The sequence below is a fragment of the Plodia interpunctella genome, chromosome 24, assembly GCF_027563975.2.
Source record: "Plodia interpunctella isolate USDA-ARS_2022_Savannah chromosome 24, ilPloInte3.2, whole genome shotgun sequence".
NCBI lineage: Eukaryota > Metazoa > Arthropoda > Insecta > Lepidoptera > Pyralidae > Plodia > Plodia interpunctella.
In genome coordinates, this window is record NC_071317.1 from 5,928,969 (window position 1) to 5,954,465 (window position 25,497).

The 25,497-nt window shown below is 33.9% G+C and overlaps 1 protein-coding gene across 2 annotated transcripts in view; it reads right to left on the reverse strand.

Annotated features, from left to right (window-relative positions):
- Nucleotides 1–1,145: 1,145 nt before the first annotated feature.
- Nucleotides 1,146–25,497, reverse strand: part of LOC128680497 (octopamine receptor beta-3R-like) — a 53,877-nt gene continuing 29,525 nt past the window's right edge. For both annotated transcript variants that reach the window (XM_053763699.1, XM_053763698.1), the window contains exons 2-5: nt 20,704–20,841; nt 17,987–18,958; nt 15,609–15,720; nt 1,146–14,036 (exon numbers count right to left, since the gene is read on the reverse strand). In XM_053763699.1, coding sequence (XP_053619674.1) covers nt 13,820–14,036; nt 15,609–15,720; nt 17,987–18,830 — 1,173 coding nt within the window. In that variant the 5' untranslated portion in view covers nt 18,831–18,958; nt 20,704–20,841 and the 3' untranslated portion in view covers nt 1,146–13,819. The remainder of the gene's footprint in view (nt 14,037–15,608; nt 15,721–17,986; nt 18,959–20,703; nt 20,842–25,497) is intronic.

Consider the following 25,497-nt stretch of genomic DNA (forward strand, 5'->3'; position numbering starts at 1 on the left):
TGTCCAATTTGATTACCTACACAATTTCTCTGAGTAACACTTCATCAGAACTTGATACGGAGGATTTTCCGCGATCGTTTTATTGGATATACGTGACAATATATAAACATACTTATTAGCCTATGTTTTAAGTATATACACCATAAATAATATGAGTTTGTATTTCAGTATAACTAAAAATAAAATAAATAAATCCTATTTATTTTTTTATTCTTAGGTATACTGAAATACAAACTCATATGGCGAGTAGGATACGAACTTGAAACCTTTCGATTCACAGGTCTTAACCATTACACCGCTAACGCTTCATCTTAGAATAAGACCACGCGACAAAACAAACTTAACTGAGCCCATTAAAGTCTTAGATCTGCGGAGCTTGGCTCTAGAACAGGGATTAAACACAATCTGCGTGACTTTTGAACGCAGTCGGGTTGTACTAACTTGTTAAGTATTGTGCCGACAAACCAGTAACCAAAATCTTTACAAGAAGGGAAATATCATTGAATATCAAATAATGTATTTATTTTGAGCATAAAATTTGTTTTGCGGCGTTTGTTCTCGGCTCCGAAATGTTAGTGGTTTGTATCTTTGAAAATCGCAATAATAAATCTTCACGAAATTCGACGCGACAAAGACTCGTGACGATTTAATTTCTAATTCAAACTCAAATTATTTATTCAGAAATTATACCTTCACAGGCACTTTTTCACGTCAATTTTCATATTAAATAGTTATTTCTCACAAGCTACAAACAACTGGCATTCTGAATTCTGAATGATTTGACTTTAATAACCGCCGAAAAAATTTTGGTCGCTTTAAAATATTCGAACTACCTTTAACATTTACTTACAGTTACCAATTTTCCTTTTGCATTGGACTGTCCTATTTTCTTATATGTCGGTTATGTGTTAGCACCTTCTCATAAAATATCATATTGATATTGACTGGAAAATTAACTTGGAAGATTATATTTAGACGACCTGCCAGTTAACATTATCCAATACTTGTGAAATACATTTTTAACGCTATCTGTTCGATATGTTCCATATAGACTATCAGATACTTTATCCACATGCGGCGAAACAGATCCGTGTTTTTATTTACTAAAGGTGGTGAATAAAATTTTTCTTTTTTATCATTTCCTTTATTACTTTTGTACGATTATTCTAATGTTACGATAGTAAACACGATGCAACAAGAGTCAAACATAAAAATTACTTAATCTAATTTTAATTAAATAAACACATATTTTACTTATAGCCACTAATTATTGCTGTATTTATTAATTTCTGTACAATATTTACAAAAATATTCTAGCGTTACACGCTTGTACAATCACGAGAAAAAGTGTTACATTTCTTTTGTAAAGATTCGATATATTTGTCAATATGATATGATAGTTGATAAATAAGTCATAACATAAAACTTAAATAGGTAAAACTCAAACATACGATATATAACATAACATACTATGTATAAGTCGGCATTAAATAATTGAAAATAAATGAAGGCTGAATGTATTATACAGGTTCTGTCACCTCTTACTTAACTAAGAGGTGACAGAGCCTTCATTTGTTTTCAATTATTTAATGTCGACTTAATACATAAGAATGTTATTCCTGTGTTAATATTACAACTTTTGGTAAATTAATGTGATAATAAATTACTTATATCTACTTCGTAACTTCCAGTGTTGGAATTAAATAATTGTTGTGGTTTTGGAAAATCGGTTTTGAAAAGAAATTAAATGTAGATCGTGAGAGTCATTCAATCAATTGTCTATGAGAGACTGTTATATTTTTTTTGCTTACATAAATTTAGAAAATGAGATACAATTTGAAATAAAAACTCATGATATTGCTAGTTTAGATTGAGTAAAGTTTATCACATAACATTTTTGGGGAGAATATAAATATTTATAACATAATCCTTATCTTTATTTTGAATAATAGTGTAAAGAAATAAATGAATTCTTCTAAATAAAATTATTTACTTACGATATAGTGTCAAGTTTGAATTTACATAAATATATTTGTTGTTATATTTCAAAGCCAAACACGTATATACACAACTATACCTAAAGCGCTATGAATAAATGTACTTAGTATTTCGTTTACAACCATTTACTTTCTAGTTTCACAGACATACAGGTTTAATTATAGTATAACACCTATGTAACAACACTTAATTTTTACGTATTTGTTTTCCCCTTTTTGCAAACAAACCAATTAATTTTATATTAAAATGTCTTAAAACATTGCCAAACGCATTTTTTTAAAAAAACGTTCGACATTATTTTAGGCAATCGATGAATTGATGAGTCATCATTTAAAAAAAAATATATTTTTTTAATAACACTTTTGCCGTTGCCTTCTCAATTTCATATATCATCTGATATCATCGACTAGATAGCTGGTTTCCTCACAAGGTTTTTCCCTTCACCGAAAGCAAAAGAAGGTCGTTGTTCTGCTATATACAATATTATTATAGTAACTTAAAATTAGTTGATTAAAAAATAATACATAATAATATTAATTGGTGTGTACCGATAAAATATAGATATTTAATTATTATATTGTGTAAATGATGATTCAACAATCAATACTTCTAAAATTACTCTAAATAATTATATATATAAAAGCATCGTTTATTGTACATCTATTACACAGTACCTACTATATTTTATTTTGAAAAATAGTTACTAGTTTTGTGATAAGTGGTAGGTAATAAAAATTTGATTTTGAAACGATTAAAAAGTCTTTGTTTTTAAAAACATTAACCACAGATTAAGAATTTTAGAATAACATATTACAAAAAATTGGTATTTAATGTCGACTACGAAAAATATTCTGACATTGTTGTTATAAATGGGCACATACTTCTGACCTTTCTATGTACACCATCGGCTACTATGTAGAACCAGATTGTGTGAATAACTATTTATCTAAATGTAGCATGTCACAATATCTTCACGCAATACCTTTGTACTTTTGGAAACATTTAGAGCTTCAGTGAAAGTAAAATGAATTTTTACAACAATTATTTTTTTTCTAACTTTTAAACCTTTCCTTTTAAACCTTTTTTTTCTAAATTTTATGGACGACGTCACAATAAAACTATTAAAAAAAACAGTCAAAACTAACAATATATGTATTTTTTTAACATTACACAAAAAATAGATGTGGATTTAAATAATGTCTAGTTTAAAAAATCCTTGTTTCATTAATACATGATTTAAAACATTTCAGGTTTTGAATTATATACAAAAAATGTACCTCCGTAATTCCAAAGGTCTCACCCGACATCAATCTTTGAATAATTCAAGACCTTAACACCCGAAGAGCGATACGTTAAAACCACTCAAGCGGCAGTCGTGTGGGATGAAAACGACCCGAAACACTTTACTACGCAACAGTCCATTTTGGCGAACAATTTTGGACAGCGAATGAATTTACCTGTGCCTGAAAATGACAGGGGTAATATTTTTATTACCATATTTTGTGACTATATTTTATAAGCGGCCAGTATTTGTACGAACTATTTGAGTGACTTTAAAAAAATGAAATATAAAAAAAAAATGTTACCATATTTTGCGACTATATTTTATGAGCGGCCAGTATTTGTACAAACCATTTGAGTGACTTTCTTTTTTAGTTTTTATTTGTCATTTCTTTTTATACAAACTGCGGGAATTCTATTGGAATTTAAAAATATTATCTTTGTATAAATACATGGACAAATAAAAAAATATATACGTCATAGGACTAGGAAATTAACTCGGACGAAGCCGCGGCAAAAGCTATAGTCTATAATCAAACCGTGTTAACATGCGATAAATTCTCAAACACTGCGCGATTCCACACATTAACGTCGTCCGGAGACATATTGCCGAACTAAATTGATTTTCAGCATCGGTGGCCGTAAATTGAGTGTCTGTAGTGCGTTCCGGTGTACGCGACCATTGATTTATATTGACTAGATACGAGTAACGCGTGTTACTGAGCGCACTATCACAGTATCCTTTCCCTCTCTTAATTAAAGAAAGAGATAAAGATAAATAACACTTTACAATGTTTCAGTGAACAAGTTTATTTGTTAGACAAATTAAAAAAATCCCGACTTTAAATATTCATTTCGCCACAACTTTTGAACGGCTGAACTGATGTTGATCAAACATATCTAAGAACTACCGAATAAAAATTAGCTATCGAATAAAAAAAACCGCATCCAAATCGGATCACCCTTTGATGAGCTACTGTGCCATACCCTTACCCATACCCTTACCTATACATACTTTTTGCATCGGGGGTTAAAAATTAAAGTTACACCAAAATGGATTTATTTCAGCATCGTTTCAAATTATTTTGAAATATTTCAATTGTTTTTTTTTTTGTTTATTTTAAGAATAAAATCGTTTATATTATCAATTTTGTATGTTTACAATTTTCTTTCAATAATCTTTTGTACTAAAATAAAAATCTCGTTTAACAAAAAATATGTACAAGTCTGGAATGTTGACTCAATAAACACAATAATACAGAGAAAGGAAAAAATATTTATAATCACTCAAAAGCGCTCGTTTTTAACAATAAAAATTGTGCCTCAGAGCGTGTAACGGAACGCAGTGCGCGCTGACGCGTATCACAGATGAAACGAGACAACATTTCGTTCGCAGTAGAGACTATATCGATACTTAGGTATGATCGTCTGCTGGATCTTGAGCGGGGGAAGTTGATTAACATATAAATAAATATCAGTCCAGGCCAGTGGTTCAACTGCTCCGTCCAACTAGGCGACATGACGACCTCGGTGGCGCAGTGGTAAAGTAAGCTTGCCTCTGAACCGAGAGGTCCCGAGTTCGATCCCCGGTCGGGGCATGATGCAAAATGATCTTTTTCTGATTAGCCCGGGTCTTGGATGTTTATCTATATAATAATATGTACATGTTATAAAATATAGTATCGTTGAGGTCGTCAATTGTTATATTTAGGGCTGTAAATAAACTCCTGTCTTTATAAACAGGATAGATCCCGCTGTCTATAAATAAATAAATATATACGGACAAATGACACAGATTGAGCTAGCCCCAAAGTAAGTTCGAGACTTGTGTTATGGGACACTAACTCAACGATACTATATTTTATAACATATACATGATCAAACATCCAAGACCCGGACGAATTAGAAAAAGATCATTTACCATCATGACCCGACCGGAGATCGAACCCGGAACCTCTCGATTCAGAGGCAAGTACTTTACCACTGCGCCACCAAATGAAATTCGTATATATGAAACAAATATTAAAGAGAAATAAAAGGAAAAAACTTATAACGTGAATGATTTGTATATTTTCGAAGAGAATCCAAACAAAAATGACTAAGCCATGATATAAAGACACTAGAAATTTTATTCAACATTTCTAGATTCAGCTTGATACCTTAACAACAAATGCCTGACCATGCCATCCCGCTAGGGCCTGGTAAAAGGGACAAACCAAAAAGTGCTGGCTTGATGTCGTCAAGGAATTCAAATTCAAATCATTTATTCAGAAATTAGATCGTCACAGGCACTTTTTCTCGTCAATCTTTATATTTATAGTTATTTCTCACAAGCGACTAACTACTGGCATTTCAGAACGACCACTGCTGAGAAGAAATGCCGAAAGAAACTCATTTGAACAGTGTTGGTCCCCATCATGCCAGATCGGCTTACCATTATTGTTTCTTACAATGCTTTTTTTTTCTTTCTATATAATAAATAATAATATAAAAAATACATAATGTACATATATAAAAGTACATAATGTACATAGTCAAACGGTATATCAAAACAGGTTATGATTGTGATCCGAGTGCTGATTATAATATATATATATCGATGTGAAACACAATTAACTTACATGAAAATATATGAGAATGAGGATGACGTACGTGCCAATGGTCTGACTGAGGATTGAGTGATAGATTTTTTGCTGTCCCATATGAATCGACGTATCAGTTGATTTCACAAAGTCTATTATGACATTTGTAAGAACAAATAGTCTAATCATTGTAAAATTTAGTTAATTGCCCGGCTTACTGCCAGAATTTTAATATATAGAATATATACAACACAAAAATCTTTATTTCTTCTCTCATATAGAAATTACAGGAAGTATACTGGTATAGAAAAAATTGGTGTACCATACCAAAAATTACGATCTATGTGAGAGACTGGCGTCTGTACTAGAAAAACCTGTATGACAGATTACCAGCCTCTCCAGCACTGAACCAGATGTGTACTAGATTGGTAACAACTAAATTTAGTTTAATAAATATGTACATTTAAATGTAATATTTAATATTATTATAATTTAGAACAACTAGGAAAAATTTGGAATATTTCTCAATACTCAATTCTTTATTTGCATCCTTAATGTGAGTAACAGATCTATCTTATATATAATAGTAACAATTAAGGACCCTTACGGGTGCATCAATCTATGAGGGGCTGACTTGTCCATAATTACAATACTTATATGATTCAATTTCTTTTAGTAAATCAATTACTTTTTCGTTGATTATTAGTTTCTTTATTATTAGGTATTTGTTAATTACTATATATTATTTTGTCATAATACTTGACATGTCATTTTTGTCATTATGATTCGGATGATGGGCAATATTTGAATTAATGTAAACTTTCGCACAAATGTGCGAGAGTGTACTAACTGTACCTATTATATAATCTGTGGCTGCGTTTTGTTCACAGCATTTCGTATGAGCCAATTTATAGTCACTCGGGCTGAAAATCAATTTGGTTGAAATATGCAATGGACTGGTTTCTTGGTATTGGTATAAGTATATGATGATCCTTATAAAATGAGATACCTGCCTACGTAATCGTTGCGTATATTTAATGGCGACAGTTAGCTTTCTTGGAACTGTTAAATTTAATTGATCTATTGTTTTAATTGGAGAAAAAATAAATAAACAAATTTGTTTTAAAAGTCAACACATTGGTTAACGTTACACATACTTGACATAATTAAAAAAATACTTACTAATGAAGTACTTGAAAAATTTGCAACCAGTTGCAATGTTCAATATTTATCTCTTTTTTTATACTTCTATAATCTATATATATAAAATTATTGTGTTACTAAGTGACTGACTGGCAGACAACGCACAGCCGAAACTACTGGGCGTAGAAAGCTGAAATTTGGTGTGCAGGTTCCTAGGACAGCATAGGGGAGCACTAAGAAGATTTCCTGAAATTCTCACGGGAAATGGATTTTTACTCACAGGCGGAGTTGTGAGCAAAAGCTAGTTTTATTATAGTACCATTTGCTCTTAAGGAAATATAAAAGTATATTTACCTATTTCAGTGTTATAATAATAGTTATTTTCATAACAAAATTAATAAAATGTTATCGTTAATTCCTTCTTTGTCATCACGACCAAGTTAAAAAAATTATTGTCACGTTTCATTTTTTTTCTATTTTTGTTGTACAAAGAGGCAAGTCAATTGAACTTAAATACAAATTTAAACAATATACAAGGAAAATACTCCTTTGTATTTTGTTTAAATTTGTATTTAATCCTCTTCCCACGCTGTCTTTGTTACTGTAGGATTTTTTCTAAGAAGTTATCATTACAAGATTCTCTCCATCAAATCATCCTGGATTAAAATAAATGATAATTGAAAAGCCTCATAACTAATAGATGAATAGAGATAATGAAAAGATAATGTAATTTTTACAAATTTTCAAATAAAATTTACAAATAAAGAGAGATTTTTGTTGGTCTTTCACAAAAAATTTTAAAACGGAGACATGATTTTGTTATCATTAAAATTAAATTTTATTTTTACTGTAACCGCATAGACAATTAGTTATTTACAGACAAAATTAAAGAAAATCGTGATTCAAAACAGCGTCAAGTCCCATAACATAATCTTAAAAATACAGCTATTTTTATAACATTTGGCGGCAAGTCCCAAGATCCACGTAACATCGCATGCCAGCTGACAATAAACAGTTTAATTCAGTGCCGTTTCAGTTAATTATTTGTAATGCAAAGACGTTGCTTTTCTGTCATAAATCCGTGGATTGTATGGCTTCGGCCATATTTCGTAAAAGCTTTTCAGTTATGTTGATGAGAAGGTATTGGAATTACCACCTAGAATTTTGAATGATCACTTGCGTTTTCACTCGTATAAGAGAGCTTGGGAGGATTGACTTCAGTGCAAATTGTAGGATATGTTATACGCTTCGCAGCATTGCTAATTTGAACAGAAAAATGAGAAAATGAAGAAGAAAAGGAGATCAGTTATAGCAAATTTTTACTTAAAACACACATCTTTAAAATGTTTATCATTTTATCAAAATAGACTAGTAAGGTGTCTTTTAATAAATATATTGTGATATGTACAGTCAACAGCACATCAACCTACCCAAATTCATAGCAATCTCGCCGCTATTACCACGCCATAGAGGTTCATGCAGGATAGCTTGATGTGCTGTTGACTGTACGTCAACATATTTTTTTTTTTCTGAACAATTACTAGACCAATAAAGTAATGTGTGTGTGATTCTTTCATTGAAGACGAGAAAATTAGCTTCAAAGACACTTTTTCTGCGGACATAGCCATGGGCAAAAGGTCCTGGAATTATTGTGGTGGTGTTTTATTGCTTACCACTGGTTTCAGATTTTATTTAAGTCGTCAAAAGGCATCTCACATGACTTTTACAACTACGTATCATGTCTAATGACAAGTAATCGCACACACAACAGTGCGTGTAGGAGTAGTAATGGGCATTGTGCGACTTTGCTGTTTACATTTCACCATCGAGTCGATTCGCAGTGATATGCAGCTAACCAATCACAGTGCGCCATTGTGACGCGACGACAACCACACTGCAATGTGATTGGTTCGCTGCGTCTCACTTCTAATCGATTCGATAGTGAGAAAGGAAATGAAAACCCGCACTTCGCCCTCGAGAGTATAAAATTCCGTTCGTTCATTCTATGTATCTTCTTCTTCATAGTCGTATTCCTCATGGCTGAGGGTCGTGGTTATTACGTGGAATGAAACACACACAACAACTTTCTTGACATTATTACTGGAGTAGTTTGCCATTGCCTTCTCCATTTCACACACAAGTTAATAAGAATCAACCAGTGTACAGGTTTCCTCACGATGTTTTCCTTCAGCGGAAGCAAGTGGTGGACGATGAAAATTACTATACATGACTCAGATTGGTATACAAACTCATGTGGCACGAGTAGGATTCAAACTTGGGACCTTTCGATCCACAGTCTTAACCACCACCACCGCTTCGTGTATAAAAAGGATATATAAAAATGTAAGCAATAGTTGTTCTTGCCTATGCCGGCCTCACATAAGATATTTATATTTATTTTAATAATTCGATTTTAATACAAGTATATTAAAACAAAATACTATTATTTTTCAATACTTTAATTTAGAAAGATGCATTTTAGAAAATTATTATACAAGATTATTATATTTTGTTGAGAGTGAAAAACGTATTCAGTATTCAGCCTAGAGACGGAAGGAGCCAGAAGTCAAGATGACACTTTTTATTTTTATTTTAGATTGCGGCCATATAGTCCAACCCTCAACAGTTCTCGTGGTATCACTATTGATACAAAATATGTTTCAATACTTTGGTGTTAAAAAAAAGTATCGCTGTCGACAAAGTATCGAAAATCCTGTCCGTGGCTATAAATTGAATTCACTTTTTAGTTTGGACGTTCAGTTATTTAGCATGAATAGTTAAAGTATGCAAATTTTGTTCCGCAGCAGAGAGTTGGGACATTTTGCGAAATGGAATCTAATTACAACCATTAATTCCCGATTCGCCATTGAAATAATAGAAATTGGTTCCGAGCATAATTACATTTTGAAATTATTCCTTTTCATTAGGTTTAGAGCTTTTGTAAATTAACATTAATGTCAGTTTAAGATATTTTATAATATTAAAATGAAACTAAATGAAAATGTAAAAGTTAGCACAGGAAAAAATTGTTTTGACTTGTCATCGAATTATCAAAAAGTGACGTCGTTTTCGCTGTGAATTAAGCATAAAAAGTAATTGCAGATATGAAAATATAACAAGCAGGTACAATTTTCCAATAATAAGGACACTAAAATCTATGAATTAATATATAAAAATAACAACTTTTATGAGACATCTTCAAAACAATATATACAGAGCACAAACTATAGGTTTGTTGGTTTGTAAAATGTATTATTATTTGTAAAATGATTCATTTAATCTTAGAAAATTTTTCATGAACTAAATAAAATTTTACTGATGTATAATATACGCAATATGCTTCTTCAGAAAGTGTATAGTCAACAGCACATCATCCTACCCAAGTTTGAGGTTAATGCAGGATAACTTTATGTGCTGTTGACTGTACAGAAATGCATGCGCCACAAGCTCTGTCAAAAAGTATGATAGGAGAATCAGCTATATGCATCATAAATATATTTAAATGAAGGATTTTTAATCGGATGGATGTTGGATTTAAAAAATTCGACAAGAGAACACAAAGGATAGAAATGCGTGGAGCAAGTTAGGGGAAGCTTTTGACCAGCAGTTAATTAAACAGTTAATAAAAATCATTTGAATTCAATAAATTATGCATATTTGTGACGAGAAAGGGTGCCTTTTAAAGGGAAGTCGCTTATAACATTACACTTTCTCATTTTTAATCCCCAACTACAAAGGAGGTTTTAAGTTTAGCGTGTCTGTGTATCTGTATGTCTGTTCGTGGCATCGTAGCAACCAAACGGCTGATAGATTATTTTATTTGAAAGAAAATCTTCTCTCTAATGAACCAGTGCAAAATGCGCCGGCCATAAAAACGAAATCGGCCGATCGTGGCACCATGCCGGATTGCTACACTGGTGGCCCTGGGTTCGATCCCCAGTCAGGTCAACATGGAAAATGTTTTTTTTCAGATTGACTTGGGTCTTGGATATATATATATAAACGTCCAAGACCCAAGTATACTGTTATATGTATAATGTTACAGATAATAGTGTTGTTGAGTTAGTATCCCATAACCCAAGTCTCGAACTTAGTTTGGGGCTAGCTCAATCTGTGTGATTTGTCCTAATATATTTAATTATTTTATTTATACAATTGTTATTTATCTATTGTGTCTCGATCGTCCGAGATCGACGCAATGGATTAACAGGGAGTGTCCTTAGCTATGTTTGAAGAATGTTTGTTCAGTTAGCTGATGAGAGGATCCAAGCAACGTCAAATGTGGAATTTCTTAAATTTTACAGTTTCAATTCTAAAGTTTTAAGAGATATTATGTCGTAAGCGACTGCGCTCCAGGTACATTTTCTCGTGAAACGTCACAATTTTACTCAATAATATTTTATTTAACAACGCGATTTGAGCAACTATCTTACCTATACTATGTTACAACATAAAAGCTATGAATAAATTCCGATTGGCAGTATTTAAAGCATAATTTGTGAAATAAACATCTATTATTGCCAAGTTATAATCATAATAATCTATTATTATTATAATAAATACAAATTATTATTATTATTATTATTATAAATATATTATTTAATCTGACAAAGATACATGAATCGTGGTTTTGATACAAATAATAATTTATTTACTTAAAATTGTTTTTCAGCAAATTGTAACATAATAAAAAATTACAATCAAATTTAAAATAAAAGTTTTCTCGATGGATACAAAAAATATTCTGTATAAGACAACTTAATAAGAAATCATTCATCTTAATTATGTAAAAAATATTCGAATGAGTGAATGTCAACAAAAAAAATCTCAAATGTTATAGAATAATGTTTTTGGTTTTAAATAAATTATCTGTACATCTCTTCATAGTCGTATTCCTCATTGCTGAGGGTCGTGGTCATTGCGTGGAATGAAATACACATAACGACTTTCATGGCTCTAATAATGGAGTAGGATTCGAAACTGGGACCTTTCGGTTCCCAGGGGCGTCTTAATCATTACACCACCACCGCTTCAATAAATTATAACAGTGGAATAAAACTGAACTTATATTCTTGTTAATTTAAAACCACGAATCATAAATCTTTGTGAAACTTGTGCCTATATAAATATATACAAAGTATGTCTTTAGCTATCACAATTTATTATATTTAAATTACGAAAATTAAATTAGAATTGTACTTATAAAATTATTATATTAAAATTAATGTCTATTTAAAAATATTATATTACTATACATATTATACATATAATTATTTTCTATATAAGCATGTCAATTTAATCTAGAACTAATATTAAACCGATTTTTTTTTCAGTTTACAATTTTAAAAGTCAACTAGGTACGATTTATGTGTTTTATTTTATTTATAATACAATTTAATGTAGCAATTTTTTAAAATGTTTTATCATAATCACACGTATTAAACTTCATCAGTTATAAATGCGGATTTCTAATAAAAATATATTATATTAACAAAATTATCTGTACAAGAGTGCGCTCGTAATGTTTTTAGAAATTACCTAAGCACCGTGACAATAACACTAAGGAATAACTGTAAAATTGTGTAATTGTACAAAAAAAAACAGTGGTTTTAACCTGATATACCAAACACGTATGTAGACTAACACACTAACAGACGTAAAGCATAAAAACGGTTGCTACTTCACACCCATAACAGTAAATTTCGCTCTAATTTAACAGTCTTGCGACTTTTTTTAATATTCACCGTTATGGATTGCGTGTCGACGACACGGTATCGTGTATATGAAGAAAATCGAATACGTTTGGAAGCATTTGAAATGTGGTGCTGAAGTCTGAATTGATAAAAATATAAATGAGGAAGTACTAGATGTAATAACAGAGAAGATATCATTTCTGTGGGTAATTGATACAAGACGAGGAATGTTTGGCCACCTACGGCACGATAACTTTGTGAAATTCCTGATTGAAGGAAAAGTCGAAGCTCGGATAGGGAAAGGAAAGCGACGAAGGGCATTTATAGAACAGTTGAAACGACAGACTGTTTAATTGAACAGGTCGTGTCGTATGTGGAAGTAAAATCGATGGTAACAGGTAAATGAAAACGGAGGATGCTCCACCGGTAACGTTAATAAATGCTTGATTGATTGATTGATTGATTGATTGATTGATTGATTGATTGATTGATTGATTGATTGATTGATTGATTGATTGATTGATTGATTGATTGATTGATTGATTGATTGATTGATTGATTGATTGATTGATTGATTGATTGATTGATTGATTGATTGATTGATTGATTGATTGATTGATTGATTGATTGATTGATTGATTGATTGATTGATTGATTGATTGATTGATTGATTGATTGATTGATTGATTGATTGATTGACGATGAAGAAGAAATAACACTGAAATATTTTTGCTACAATTGAAAAGTTATACCTAAATAGATATATTTTATAGGTGTTAGTATCAAATAATATTTTTTTAATTGAAATAAAAGATAAATGCTATCATTTTGGGGCATATTTTGTTTGAAAATTTCTAATAACAATCTAATCTTGTTTAAAAAATTATATTCGATTAATTTTTTATTCATGTATAATTTGTATTCATTTAGTTTTACATAATTTATATTTAAACAAATAAAAGTTATAATTATACTAGTTTATATTAAGCATTAAAATAAATATCTATCTGTAAATATAATATATTACAATTATGAAAATAATTACAAAAACATATGTATGCGATTAAATTTTACTTGCGATTTTTAAAGCGTCTAAAACCCTCTTCTAAAATCGCCCGTCTGCTACACGAACTGCGCTGTTCCCGTATCCTTCCAACAGCTAAAACAACATGGCAGAGCGCACATGAGCGTGTTTTTGAACGCGTCTCGGAAATCGCGGTTGAAGTATGCGTATATCAATGGGTTTAGAGCCGAGTTGAAGTAGCCGATCCAGAATAGGACGCCGACGACGACTGAAGGCGTCTCGCAAGGCTCCCCGCAAACGTTCGTTGTGACGTACCTGTGGAAATATTTTAATTATGATATGGCGATGATAACAGTCAATAAAAAGTTAAATATCCAAAATCGAAAATGTATCTTTTAGTAGCCAGTAGTTTGTATAGCTTGTGTGAAATAACTATTTAATATAAAAATTTTACGTGGAAAAGGTGCCTGTGAAGGTCTAATTTCTGAATAAATAATTTTAATTTTGAATTGAACATTTTTGAATTTCAAGTGTAACTATTAATTTTCAAAAAGTCCACTTATTACACAATGACAGATTAATAAATAATCTTGTTTATTTGCAACGGTTAAATTTTGGCTTATTCTATTAAATTTGTATCTATTAAACACAATAGATAAACTTTTAATAAAAATCGTAACAAAATAAGTCTACAATATTTACTCAAATAGATTATGAGTTAATCATTTGAAATGTGAATTAAATCTAAGACAGATCTTGAACATAATGAAATCGCTTTCAAAAAAGGCAAGTCGCATAAGATACTTAAAAGTTTACCCAAAAAAGACCCTCCTGTCAAATTCTAAACTTTTCCGAGACAAAACTCAAACGTTAATCATATTTGGTACAGTTTGCATATCTGTCTGCCCTAACATTGGAACCTCGCCTTTATTACCACTTCTTAAGGACAATTTTAGTGTGACTTGACGTGCAGTCGCCTGTACATACGTGAGGGGAATTTTTTCCCATGTTATTACGTGTTAGCACCATGCATGTTAATGTTTTAAAGTAGCTTTAATTTTGAACGATACGATAAACTCGTGGGACGAAAAAATGCGATTATTTTCGCAAGTGTAGATATTATATTGTATGTTTCTGTTTAACATTTGTCTTTTGTCATTGGAGGTAATTTTTACCCATGGAATTAGTTGGTACTCCGAATACTTACTTAATCTATGTTTCTACCCTATATTTCAAATATATTTCAAGTGTGCCATCCCAACTATTTCTGTTTTATTCTACTAAATTATATATTTTTTCTAAATTAATACCTTTTTTTTTCTATTTATCGTCACCTGCCAGTTGCAAAATGTGGAAAGTTGTTTCAGCGGAGATCTATAAGCAATTCTCCGGTGTTGTCGACAAAATTAAACAGATTTTCTGTAAATAAGTCGTCAGGCGATTGGGACCCGGGATAGTGGTAGGTAGTATTAGCCCTGCAATAGAATCACCCCATGCCTCTCGTGGATATCGTGCTAGGCACAATATATTATAAATGACTAGATGTTCCCGGGGTTAGTCTATAGCAATCTTGGATAATGTACCTTTCTAATGGTTAAATTTTTTTTTAAATCGTTTCGGTAGTTTCGGAGATTACCCGCCTCAAACATACAAACTCACAAAGTCACAAATTCACAAACGCCTATCTCTTTATAATAATTGTGTAGAAAAATATTATTGGAGAACTAAAAAGTTGCTATTTGAATATTCGCATTTCCATAGAGGGTTGACATCGCGCTAGTGGCAAATCATAAAATGAGCGTCGAATCTTCAAAATTTTAATGTTCTTATGTTAACACGCGAGAATGAAAGAGAGAGATAGAGAGAGCTATAAGTGACAGGACTTACCAAAGAAAAAATGGCAGCCAACACAGCAAGAAAGCGCCAACAATGATGCCCAGAGTCCTGGCTGCCTTGTGCTCGGCTCGCCAAGACTTGCCAGCAACACGAAGACTTGCACCTGGTTACAATAAAAACATTTACACTATCAATAATGCTTTGAACACATACTATTATTATATTATAGGATTAGGTACTATATTTTCATGTCCAGTAGATTTTGCGTGAAAGAGTAACAAACATACATACGTTTAATCCACTCCTCCATTATAATATTAACAGGATAGGATTAAATACTACAAATTATTGTTCCTACCATTGAATCCAACAATTAAATCCAACAAACGACGAAGAGTTTAATAAAGTTCTCCATTACCAAAGTGAACGTCGAGTTTCGTTTCGAAATAACGAAATTTTATTAAATTTATTTACGACGAATGAGCTTGAAATCACAACATTAATTTCGCTTTCAAATGCGCGAATTTAAGCAGTTAATATTTGATAACTTTGGCTTCGGAACTTTCGCATTAAGTTCTATTAATTTTGAAGTTAATGCATTAACTGGAGTTGTCAGTTTGATGTGTTTTAGTGCTGCATGACAGAATTAATCTAATTTTCTTAGTTCACATGGATTAAAACATAGATAAAAGAAATATATTAATTTTATCTATAAATAAATAAATTAATATATTAGGACAAATCACACAGATTGAGCCAGCCCCAAAGTAAGTTCTAGACTTGTGTTATGGGATACTAACTCAACGATACTATATTTTATAACAAATACATAATTATATAGATAAACATCCAAGTCTCGGGCCAATCAGAAAAATATCATTTTCCATCATGACCCGACCGGGGATCGAACCCGGGACCTCTCGGTCCAGTGGCAAGAACTTTACCAGAGCGCCACCGAGGAATGGAGCGAAATACAGGCCAAAGATAAGAAGAACTCGTGATAAGTAGCTAAATGTGTGCTTTACAGAACATATATACAAAACGATATGTATTGTATGTTATATACAAGTATTCGTCCTTGTCACACATCACTACACAGTATAAAACAAAGTCGCTTTCTGTCTATCCTTATGTATGCTTAGATCTTTATAACTACATAACGGATTTTGATGCGGGTTTTTTAAATAAATAGTGTGATCATTGAGGAAGGTTTAGGCGTATAATTTATTAAGGTTTTAGCCGAGCAATAATTTTCAGAAAAATCTGAAACACGTATTCATTAATTTGTTATAAACAACCAAAATCCAAATGTTCAAGTTACTATCTTCAACCGTGTAGAACTTTCATATTCTACGTTTTTCACCCCTTTCACCCCCCTCGGGGTAGAATTTCCAAAAATCCTCTTTTAGTGCTCACCTACACTCCCCAGATAACCCTCATGCAAAATTTCAGCTTCCTACGCTTAGTTGTTTCGGCTGTACATTGTCTGTCAGTCAGTCACTCAGTAACGCAAGAGTTTTATATATACATATATAGATTTATCACCTTTATATACTATACAATGCAGTAATTCCTACCACATAATGTTTATTAGGATATTGCTCCTTACGGAACTAATAGGTAGTTAAAATTAAATAGATATATATATAAATTAGATAACTATATTTTTCCTTGTTCTTACAAATTGGTAGATTGGAAAACAGAAATCGAATGATAGGAATGCAAAAACCAAAAAATCTAGATTTGTAGTGCGCGCGCAGGAATCAAATTTAAATTGTCATGTTCGATAGCGATACGATAGTGACGCGTCACTGGACGTGCCTAGTGTTGTGGTGTACTGGCGTAGACAGATATGGAGGCATGATATGCGTGTCCCTTATTTCCATAGATTTTGACACTGACGTACGTTGACCTACGTCGAGTCTCAATACAATTTCTGCGTTATCCATCGACGGATGCACGACTGAGCTGAACTGAGGACTGCGCTTTCAATGATCAAATTTGGACTACATGAGTACATTTTTTGTCGAGCGTTAAATATGAAATGTTTACTCCGTTATTAGGCTTTCAGGCACTTAGGATTTAGCATAACGAAATTTATGAGAAAATCCAATTTTGTGTGGAAGAAACTGAGTGAGCAAATATGTGAATTTAATATCTCAGATCTTCGGAGACCTTATAATACAATGTAAATGTTTGATAAAAGCTCAGAGAATATTTTTAAAATTTGATAATGAATACCGCTTCAAACAAATGGACTCAAAAGTTGTAAAAAATGCAAGTAATTTGCTGTCGATAGAACAATATTTTAGAGCACGAAATGAGGTAATTTTTTCTAATTATTATTAACTTTGTATCTCGTGTAAAAACTATTTGTAGTAAGACGCTACGCAACTTCTATAAAAACTTGAAATAAACAGATATTTTACCTTGTGCATTGAGCTCAGTAGCAGCCTTTGCTAAATCCCTGGAAGCCACAGCCGAAGAACAACTTGGTCTCCATCCAGTTGGAGGTTGTCCACTTGATGACCTCTTGTTGGACCCACCAGAACAATACCCAGAACTTGCCGTATCACAACTCACATTAACCGACTTCCTGGGACTAGCCTCTTTACTAGGGCAAATATCACCAATGGACATCACAACTTCCCCCCCTAATTCAGTCTCTTCAGGCCCAACCTCTGTAAAAGTACTATAATTTGGACTAATATCTGATGGTCTTCTATCAGGGTGGAGGTAATGAGAATGGTGGGCAGAATGCGAAGTATGCTTTATATGAACAGAGTTTAACAATATATTAGATGAAGTCCTAGTCAACGCTTCTCTTTGTCTTATTGCTTCTCTAAATATCCTACAGTACATAGATATCATAACCACGCTTGGTATCCAAAAGGAGACGCTAGAGGAAACTATAGCGTAAACCATATTTACTTTGAAGATGCAGACGTCCGGATGGGCTTTTCTGTATTGTCTGTGGTGCTCTGTCGTATACCAGCCCATGAAAATCGGGACGAAGCTGATAAAAGCCGGCCAAAGCCAGACATTTGCCAGCATGAAACAGACAGTTCTGTGTGTCATAGTGACGGGGTATTCCAAAGGTCTGACGATGGCATAGTATCTGTCAACAGAAATGCAACAGAGATGAAGGATTGAAGCGCTAGAGAAATATACATCTAAAGAGTTGTAGATGTCACAGACTAAGGGTCCGAAGAGCCAGTCATCAGTGAGTTCTGAGCTGGCGTTGAAGGTCATCGCGCATAGGGCGACGAGCATATCAGCGACGGCCAAGCTGACGACGTAGTAATTTGTGAGAACGCGCAGTTTTCTGTGACGGTGGACTGAGATGATGACCAGTGCGTTGCCGAGTAGTGCTCCGAGAATGATTGTCGTGAAGACCAGCCCTGTTGGGAAAAGGGAGAAGTTTTAGTACGGATTATTTATGTGTGATTGTCGACGGAGATGTATGTGACATTATTGACATGATCAAGCAAAACTGAATTTTCTGATTTAATTGCTTTGGTTTAGTCCTATTTTTTAAAAAATAGCTATAACATGTCCCACTGCTGGGCAAAAGCCTCCCCTCTCTCTTTCCACGTGTTCTTTTCTTTGGCCTTCTTCATCCAATGTCTGTCGAATGCCCTTAGCTCATCCGACCATCTAGACCTATGCCTACCTAGCTTTCTATACCCGTCAGTTGGAATCCAGGTTGTAAGAATGTGGGTCCATCTCTCAGGCTGCATACGGCAAACGTGACCCCCTCAGTTCCACTTTAGCCTAGCCGCCGCTTCTCCTATATCTGTCAGTTTTGTGATAGAACGCAGCATAGTGTTTCGAACTCGATCAGTTAATTTAACACCTAATATACTGCGCTCTATGGCTCGCTGGCATACCTTGAGCTTGAACCGCTGCTTTGGAGATAGTGACCATGATTTGGCGCCATAGATTAGGACGGACAATATGCACATGTCAACAAGTTTCTTCTTGAGGCACGTTGGAAGATTGCCCTTTAGCAGTTCCTTCATCGACCAGAAACTCTTCCATGCATTTTCAACTCTGTGGTCGATTTCTTTATCTTGCTGATCGATGAACGAGACTACTTGACCCAGGTATGTGTACTCGTTGACATATTGCATGTCTTGCCCATCTACCGTTACCCTTGTTTATCGCCTTTGGTCATGAGCTTAGTTTTCGACTGGTTCATTTTCAGTCCCACTTGAAGGCTCGCCATGCTCAGGTCTTGGAGCATCCCTTCGAGCTCAGATGCGGAATTAGCAAATAGGATAATGTCGTCAGCGAAACGAAAATTAGTAAATCTTTTCTCGCCGACTGTAATGTCATTAGACTTCTATGTTTGATCTAGCGTTTTAAACACTTCTTCGAGTGCGCTAGCGAACAGTTTTGGGGAGAGCGGGTCACCTTGCTTAATTGGGAAAGATGGACCTTGAGACTGCAATTTAATATCGGCTGTGCTAGTTCCATAAATGATGAGATTGATATATATTTCTTCAATATTTTGATTTTGTAGAGCCGAAAATATAGATTTTTGGAATAAACTGTCGAATGCCTTTGAATAACCTACAAAAGCCAGATATAGGGGTTTAATGAACTCTGTGTGCTTTTCTGTTATCGGGAGTTTGGTGGTTATTAAGTGTATGTCTATTAAGTCTATATCTACTTTTAAGTGCTATGATAAAAACTTTATAAATGTGTGATATGAGGTTGATAGGGCGATAGTTTGATAAATCTAGTCCTATATGACGTGATAAATCAAAATGCAATCTCATTCAATTATATCTAAATAACTGTTGGTATTAAATTGTTTTTTATATAATACCAAACAGGCATACACGCTTGTGGCGTGACCTGATTGTAACCTGTGGTCACAACAACCTATTAATGACTGCGAGGTTCTAGTAGGCGACGCGCATGTACCAATCCTGGTGATGGTTGATATTAAATGATAGGGACCAACACTGTTCAAATGAGTTTCTTTCGGCATTTCTTCTCAGCAGTGGTCGTTCCGAAATGCCAGTAGTTTGTAGCTTGTGAGAAATAACTATAAATATAAAGATTGACGAGATAAAGTGCCTGTGAAGGTCTAATTTCTAAATAAATGATTTGAATTTGAATTTGAATTTGGAAATACCTTTGAGTATGAGAGTGAGAGTGTGTTGCGTGCTGTGGTCGGGCACGGCAGCGGGCGCCAGCGTTGAATGCAGCTCCTGAAGGAACGCTGGCTCCGTACCGCGCCCGCGTGCTTCTACCTCGTTCCGGAGCGCGCCATCTGTTGACAAAATATAGAACTATTATAATTTATCTCTATTTGGATGTAGTATAAAACGTCTAGCGTTGGGAGTTCCAGTTTTTGTAGTGTCCTCTACCGTGTTATGCGGAGTAGATATGCAAACACGATACGATTTAGATGGTTTTGATAAACATGGCACACGTGCCTTTTAGCAAACTTTCAATATAATATTGAGAACAAAAAATTAAGTTCTTGATGTGAGACATTACTATATAACATTTTACGTGAAAAAGTGCCTGTGAAGGTATAATTTCTGAATAAATGATTTGGTTTGATTTGATTTGAATAGCATTATCAAGGAGAGATGATGTCAGACTGGCGACCGGTTCTAAAATATTAGGGTTATATTTTACACCCAGGGCTTCGCGGCGTCACAGCCTTTAACGCAATTGGCAACTTGCGAAAATGAGAGAGAGAGACACTCATTTCTCAGGAACCCGCGGTTAAAAGGTTAAAAAAGCTTTTCACCATTTCCTTTACAATCCGACTTGAAATTCAAAAGCTTCGCTCAGTTTACTTTGTACTTTACCTTCTCAAGAGCTTTGAGCTTTTAAAGGGAACTTTTAAAAACAAAGTTCCTAATTCTGATTGTGGTTGGAATAAAACTAAGACACAGTTCATTTGTTTAAACATTATTAAAGTCAACGAGAGCTTTTGCCGCAAATATAAGCTTCCGTAAAGAGCTTACGACCGTGCTTTGTTGAAGTTGGAAATGTGTTATCGAAATTATTTGTTTCGCGATTCGTTTATGATCGAGTAGTATCTCTTTGCGTCGTGGCCATTATGTGTTTTAAATATTTTGATAAAATCCTACGGGAATCGCGTACTTTCGGGACAAAAATTACTTTATGTGTTAATCCAAGGTTTCAGCTATCAAATTTCAAATTTCACAAAAATTGGCCCAGCTGTTTGAGCGTGAAGAAGTAGCAAACATATTTACAAACGTTCTATTTAGTATATAATATTCTTATAATAATAATAGTAGGATTGAAAGTCCTGCTTACACGTTAGATCCTATACTATAAAACAATTCCTTTTTTTACCCTTTTTCGTATTTCCAATTATCTATGAAATAATTTCCATTCAATTTTGAACTTTAACTCTCCAATATAAGGGTTACAGTTAGCTTGTCAATTTTCATTTTGGCGTTTACCACTGCGCCAAACTTGCGGAACCATCAAAATTTTCATCGTAAAACGTAACCCGGTTTATAACTGTGGCTCGGTGTCGTAACTGAGGGACAAACGCGGATCCACACTATCTATTGGATAAAACCACCAGGTGAAAATTTCACGCATTTTTCACCAGGTGAAAAATGCGTGAAAATCCGTGCAGTAGTTTTTGAGTTTATCGCGACCAGACAAACAGACAGAAGTGGTAGAGGACTTTGTTTTATAATAAGTAAGGAAACACAAGTGGCACGAGAAGAATTCGAACCTGCAACCTTTCGACTATTAGGCGGGAGTCTTTTGACTGTTAGATCGCCACCGTAAATACTTGTGGCCTACTTTAGAGCCGAAAACATTCATATACGCACAGCGTCGCCCTGCGGTACGCAACGTTTACTCGCGCAGTTAGCACGCCAGTAACACTAATCAACGTTTTACTGCTTGCAATAGTCTAAGATCTTGTACGTATTTGCATAAACGGATTTCACCTGACTTTTATGTAGGGTAAGGATCGGTGAAGGATTTTATTACGAATCTTGCTACTATAAAATCTTGTAAGTACATTATTGTTTTGTTTATTTAAATTAAAAACTAGCTGTTGCCCGCGGCTTTGCGTGCGTGGTTTTCCTGCGAAAGCGCAATAGACCCTCAATATAGTTATTTGGGAGCTGATTTTTGAAAGAAAAAACAAAGGTATGTTTGAACTTTGACCGCTTCTTTAACTACATGCGTACAAAATTTCATCACAAACGGTTTCGCGGTTTAGCCTTGAAAATGGAATAGACAGACACATTTTCGCATTTATAAAATTAGTAGTATAGTAATTTTCGTAGTATAACCTGTTTTATGTTTCCTACAGCTTCGAACCTGCGACCTTTTGATCACAGGCAGACGTTCTTTACCAATGGACAGCCAACCACCCTTACACCCTTACAAAAATAAAAACGCTGTATCAACATGTCCTTAAATAGAATTCACTTCTAAAATCTACATAGCACAGACTATGAATTTTCAGAGTTTATTGGAACCTCCCTGAATTCCATAAATCCACAAATTCCATAAAGAGAAAATATTTGTATTTTTGTTTGTAATGAATTAACTAAAAAACCAATAGACCGATTTTGATGAAATTTGGCACAGAGATAGATGAAACCTTCAGAAGTGACAAAGGCTACTTTTTTATTATAGTTTTACCCGAGCGAAGCCGGGGCGGCCCGCTAGTTGGGTAATAAAATTGAGACATACCATTAAATATTTTAATAACAGGTGAAATATTTAATGGTATGACTCAATTTTACCGTGAATAAGTAATGTAATATGTTGCGTTCTTATATAATAAAAGAAAGATATAGGTCGTATTATAGGGCGGGAACGACACATCACGAGTAAAAAGATAAAACAATGTTTTCATTTCAACCCTGATTAAATTCAGTATGTAAATGCCTCCCGTCGAATCCCAAAGTATAGTCAATTTCAAGTGACATCTCTCATTGACCTCTACGTCGTAGTAATAACGGTCATTTTGCCATGAATTTGGCAATTTGGCGGCAATGTCTTGTTGACCGTCGGTACCAAACCGCACGAGTCATAAAACGACCGTGGAACATTTCCAATGAGATCAGAATGACCTTGAGGTCGATCGATGCCAAATTGTGTTATGACGCCTCTGTGGTAATCAAATACTTATATTAAATTTTATTACGCTAGCTATTATTAGAAACCAAAGTATATTATCAGTATCGCTTACGGGGTAGACAGAGTCACGAGTTGTGGAACTATAAGGCTACTTTTAGCTTATTTATGGTTCAAAAAATTTTGAAGAAATAAACATCTAAAATTCTCGGATTTAAAAAAATCTAAATTATGTTTGAAGCCGTGATGGTGTAATGATTAAATCGATAGGCTTTCTCGAAATTGCTACGGGAGCGAAGTCCCGGACGCAGCTAGTAACTCATAAAAACTCATAAAGAAAGAATGCGTATTAGAAATACACGAAAAGGAAGGAGACAGAGTGTTAATCTTTTGTCGCTCACCGCATACACAGCCCAATTGTCGCTTTGTTTTAGATTGGGTTGAGTTGTGTTGGGCCGAAAAGTTGGATATACATCTATTGTCTCATTTGTGTACGCTCGCCTGTCGTCTTTACGTTTCAGAAATTAGATCAACAGATAATGTTTTTAATGTCATTATCGTTAAATAATAAATCATATAACTACTTGTAATCTAGACTACGTGTGAGAAGAAACGCCGAAACTAATAACGAATAATAGGAGCGGTGGTGGTATAATAGTTAAGACCTGTGAATCGAAAGGTCCTGGGTTCGAATCCTACACTACACATGCCACTAGAGTTTGTATACTAATCTGACTCATTCATAGTAGTTTTAATAGATCACCACTTGCTTCCATAGTTTTAATAGCCTATTTTAATAATCACCACTTGACGACCTCGGTGGCGCAGTGTTAAAGTTCTTGCCACTGGACTGAGAGGTCCCGGGTTCGACCCCTGGTCGGGTCATGATGGAAAATGATGTTTTTCTGATCTGAAGCATACATAATGATAGACAGAAAGCGACTTTGTTTTATACTGTGTAGTGATGTGTGACAAGGACGAATACTTGTATATAACATACAATACATATAGTTTTGTATATATGTTCTGTAAAGCACACATTTAGCTACTTATCACGAGTTCTTCTTATCTTTGACCTGTATTTCGCTCCATTCCTCGGTGGCGCTCTGGTAAAGTTCTTGCCACTGGACCGAGAGGTCCCGGGTTCGATCCCCGGTCGGGTCATGATGGAAAATGATATTTTTCTGATTAGCCCGGGTCTTGGATGTTTACTTATATATGTATTTGTTATAAAATATAGTATCGTTGAGTTAGTATCCCATAACACAAGTCTAGAACTTATTTCGGGGCTAGCTCAATCTGTGTGATTTGTCCTTATATAAATAAAAAATAAATAAATAAACCAGTGTGCAGGTTTCCTCACGATGTTTTCCTTCACCAGAAGCAAGTGGTGGCCGATGAAAACTATTATACATTCGTCAGATTGGTATACAAACTCATGTGGCACGAGTAGGATTCGAATCCTTTTGATCCACAGGCGAGCGTCTTAACCATTACACCACCAACGCTTCACATTTGCTTCTCATTTAATGAAATCAGTGCGTCGTGCATAATAACAAATTCCATTTTGTTCAAATGGATATTAAAATCTGATATACTTCTGCACTATTCCAATATCGAATAGCAACAATTTAGTAGAACCGAATAATCCCCTGATAGGATGCAATGTCGCCTTGGCTGCGTAAGCGGTCGCCAGATAACTACATTGTTATATTCATGTGTTTACATTGCTGTTTTTCTAACATGAAAAACAGTGTTGCCTGAAAAGTCAGATCAGGTCAGATATTTGGCACTTTTTAACGTCAAATTTAGAAAGATAAAAGATATTTTATTT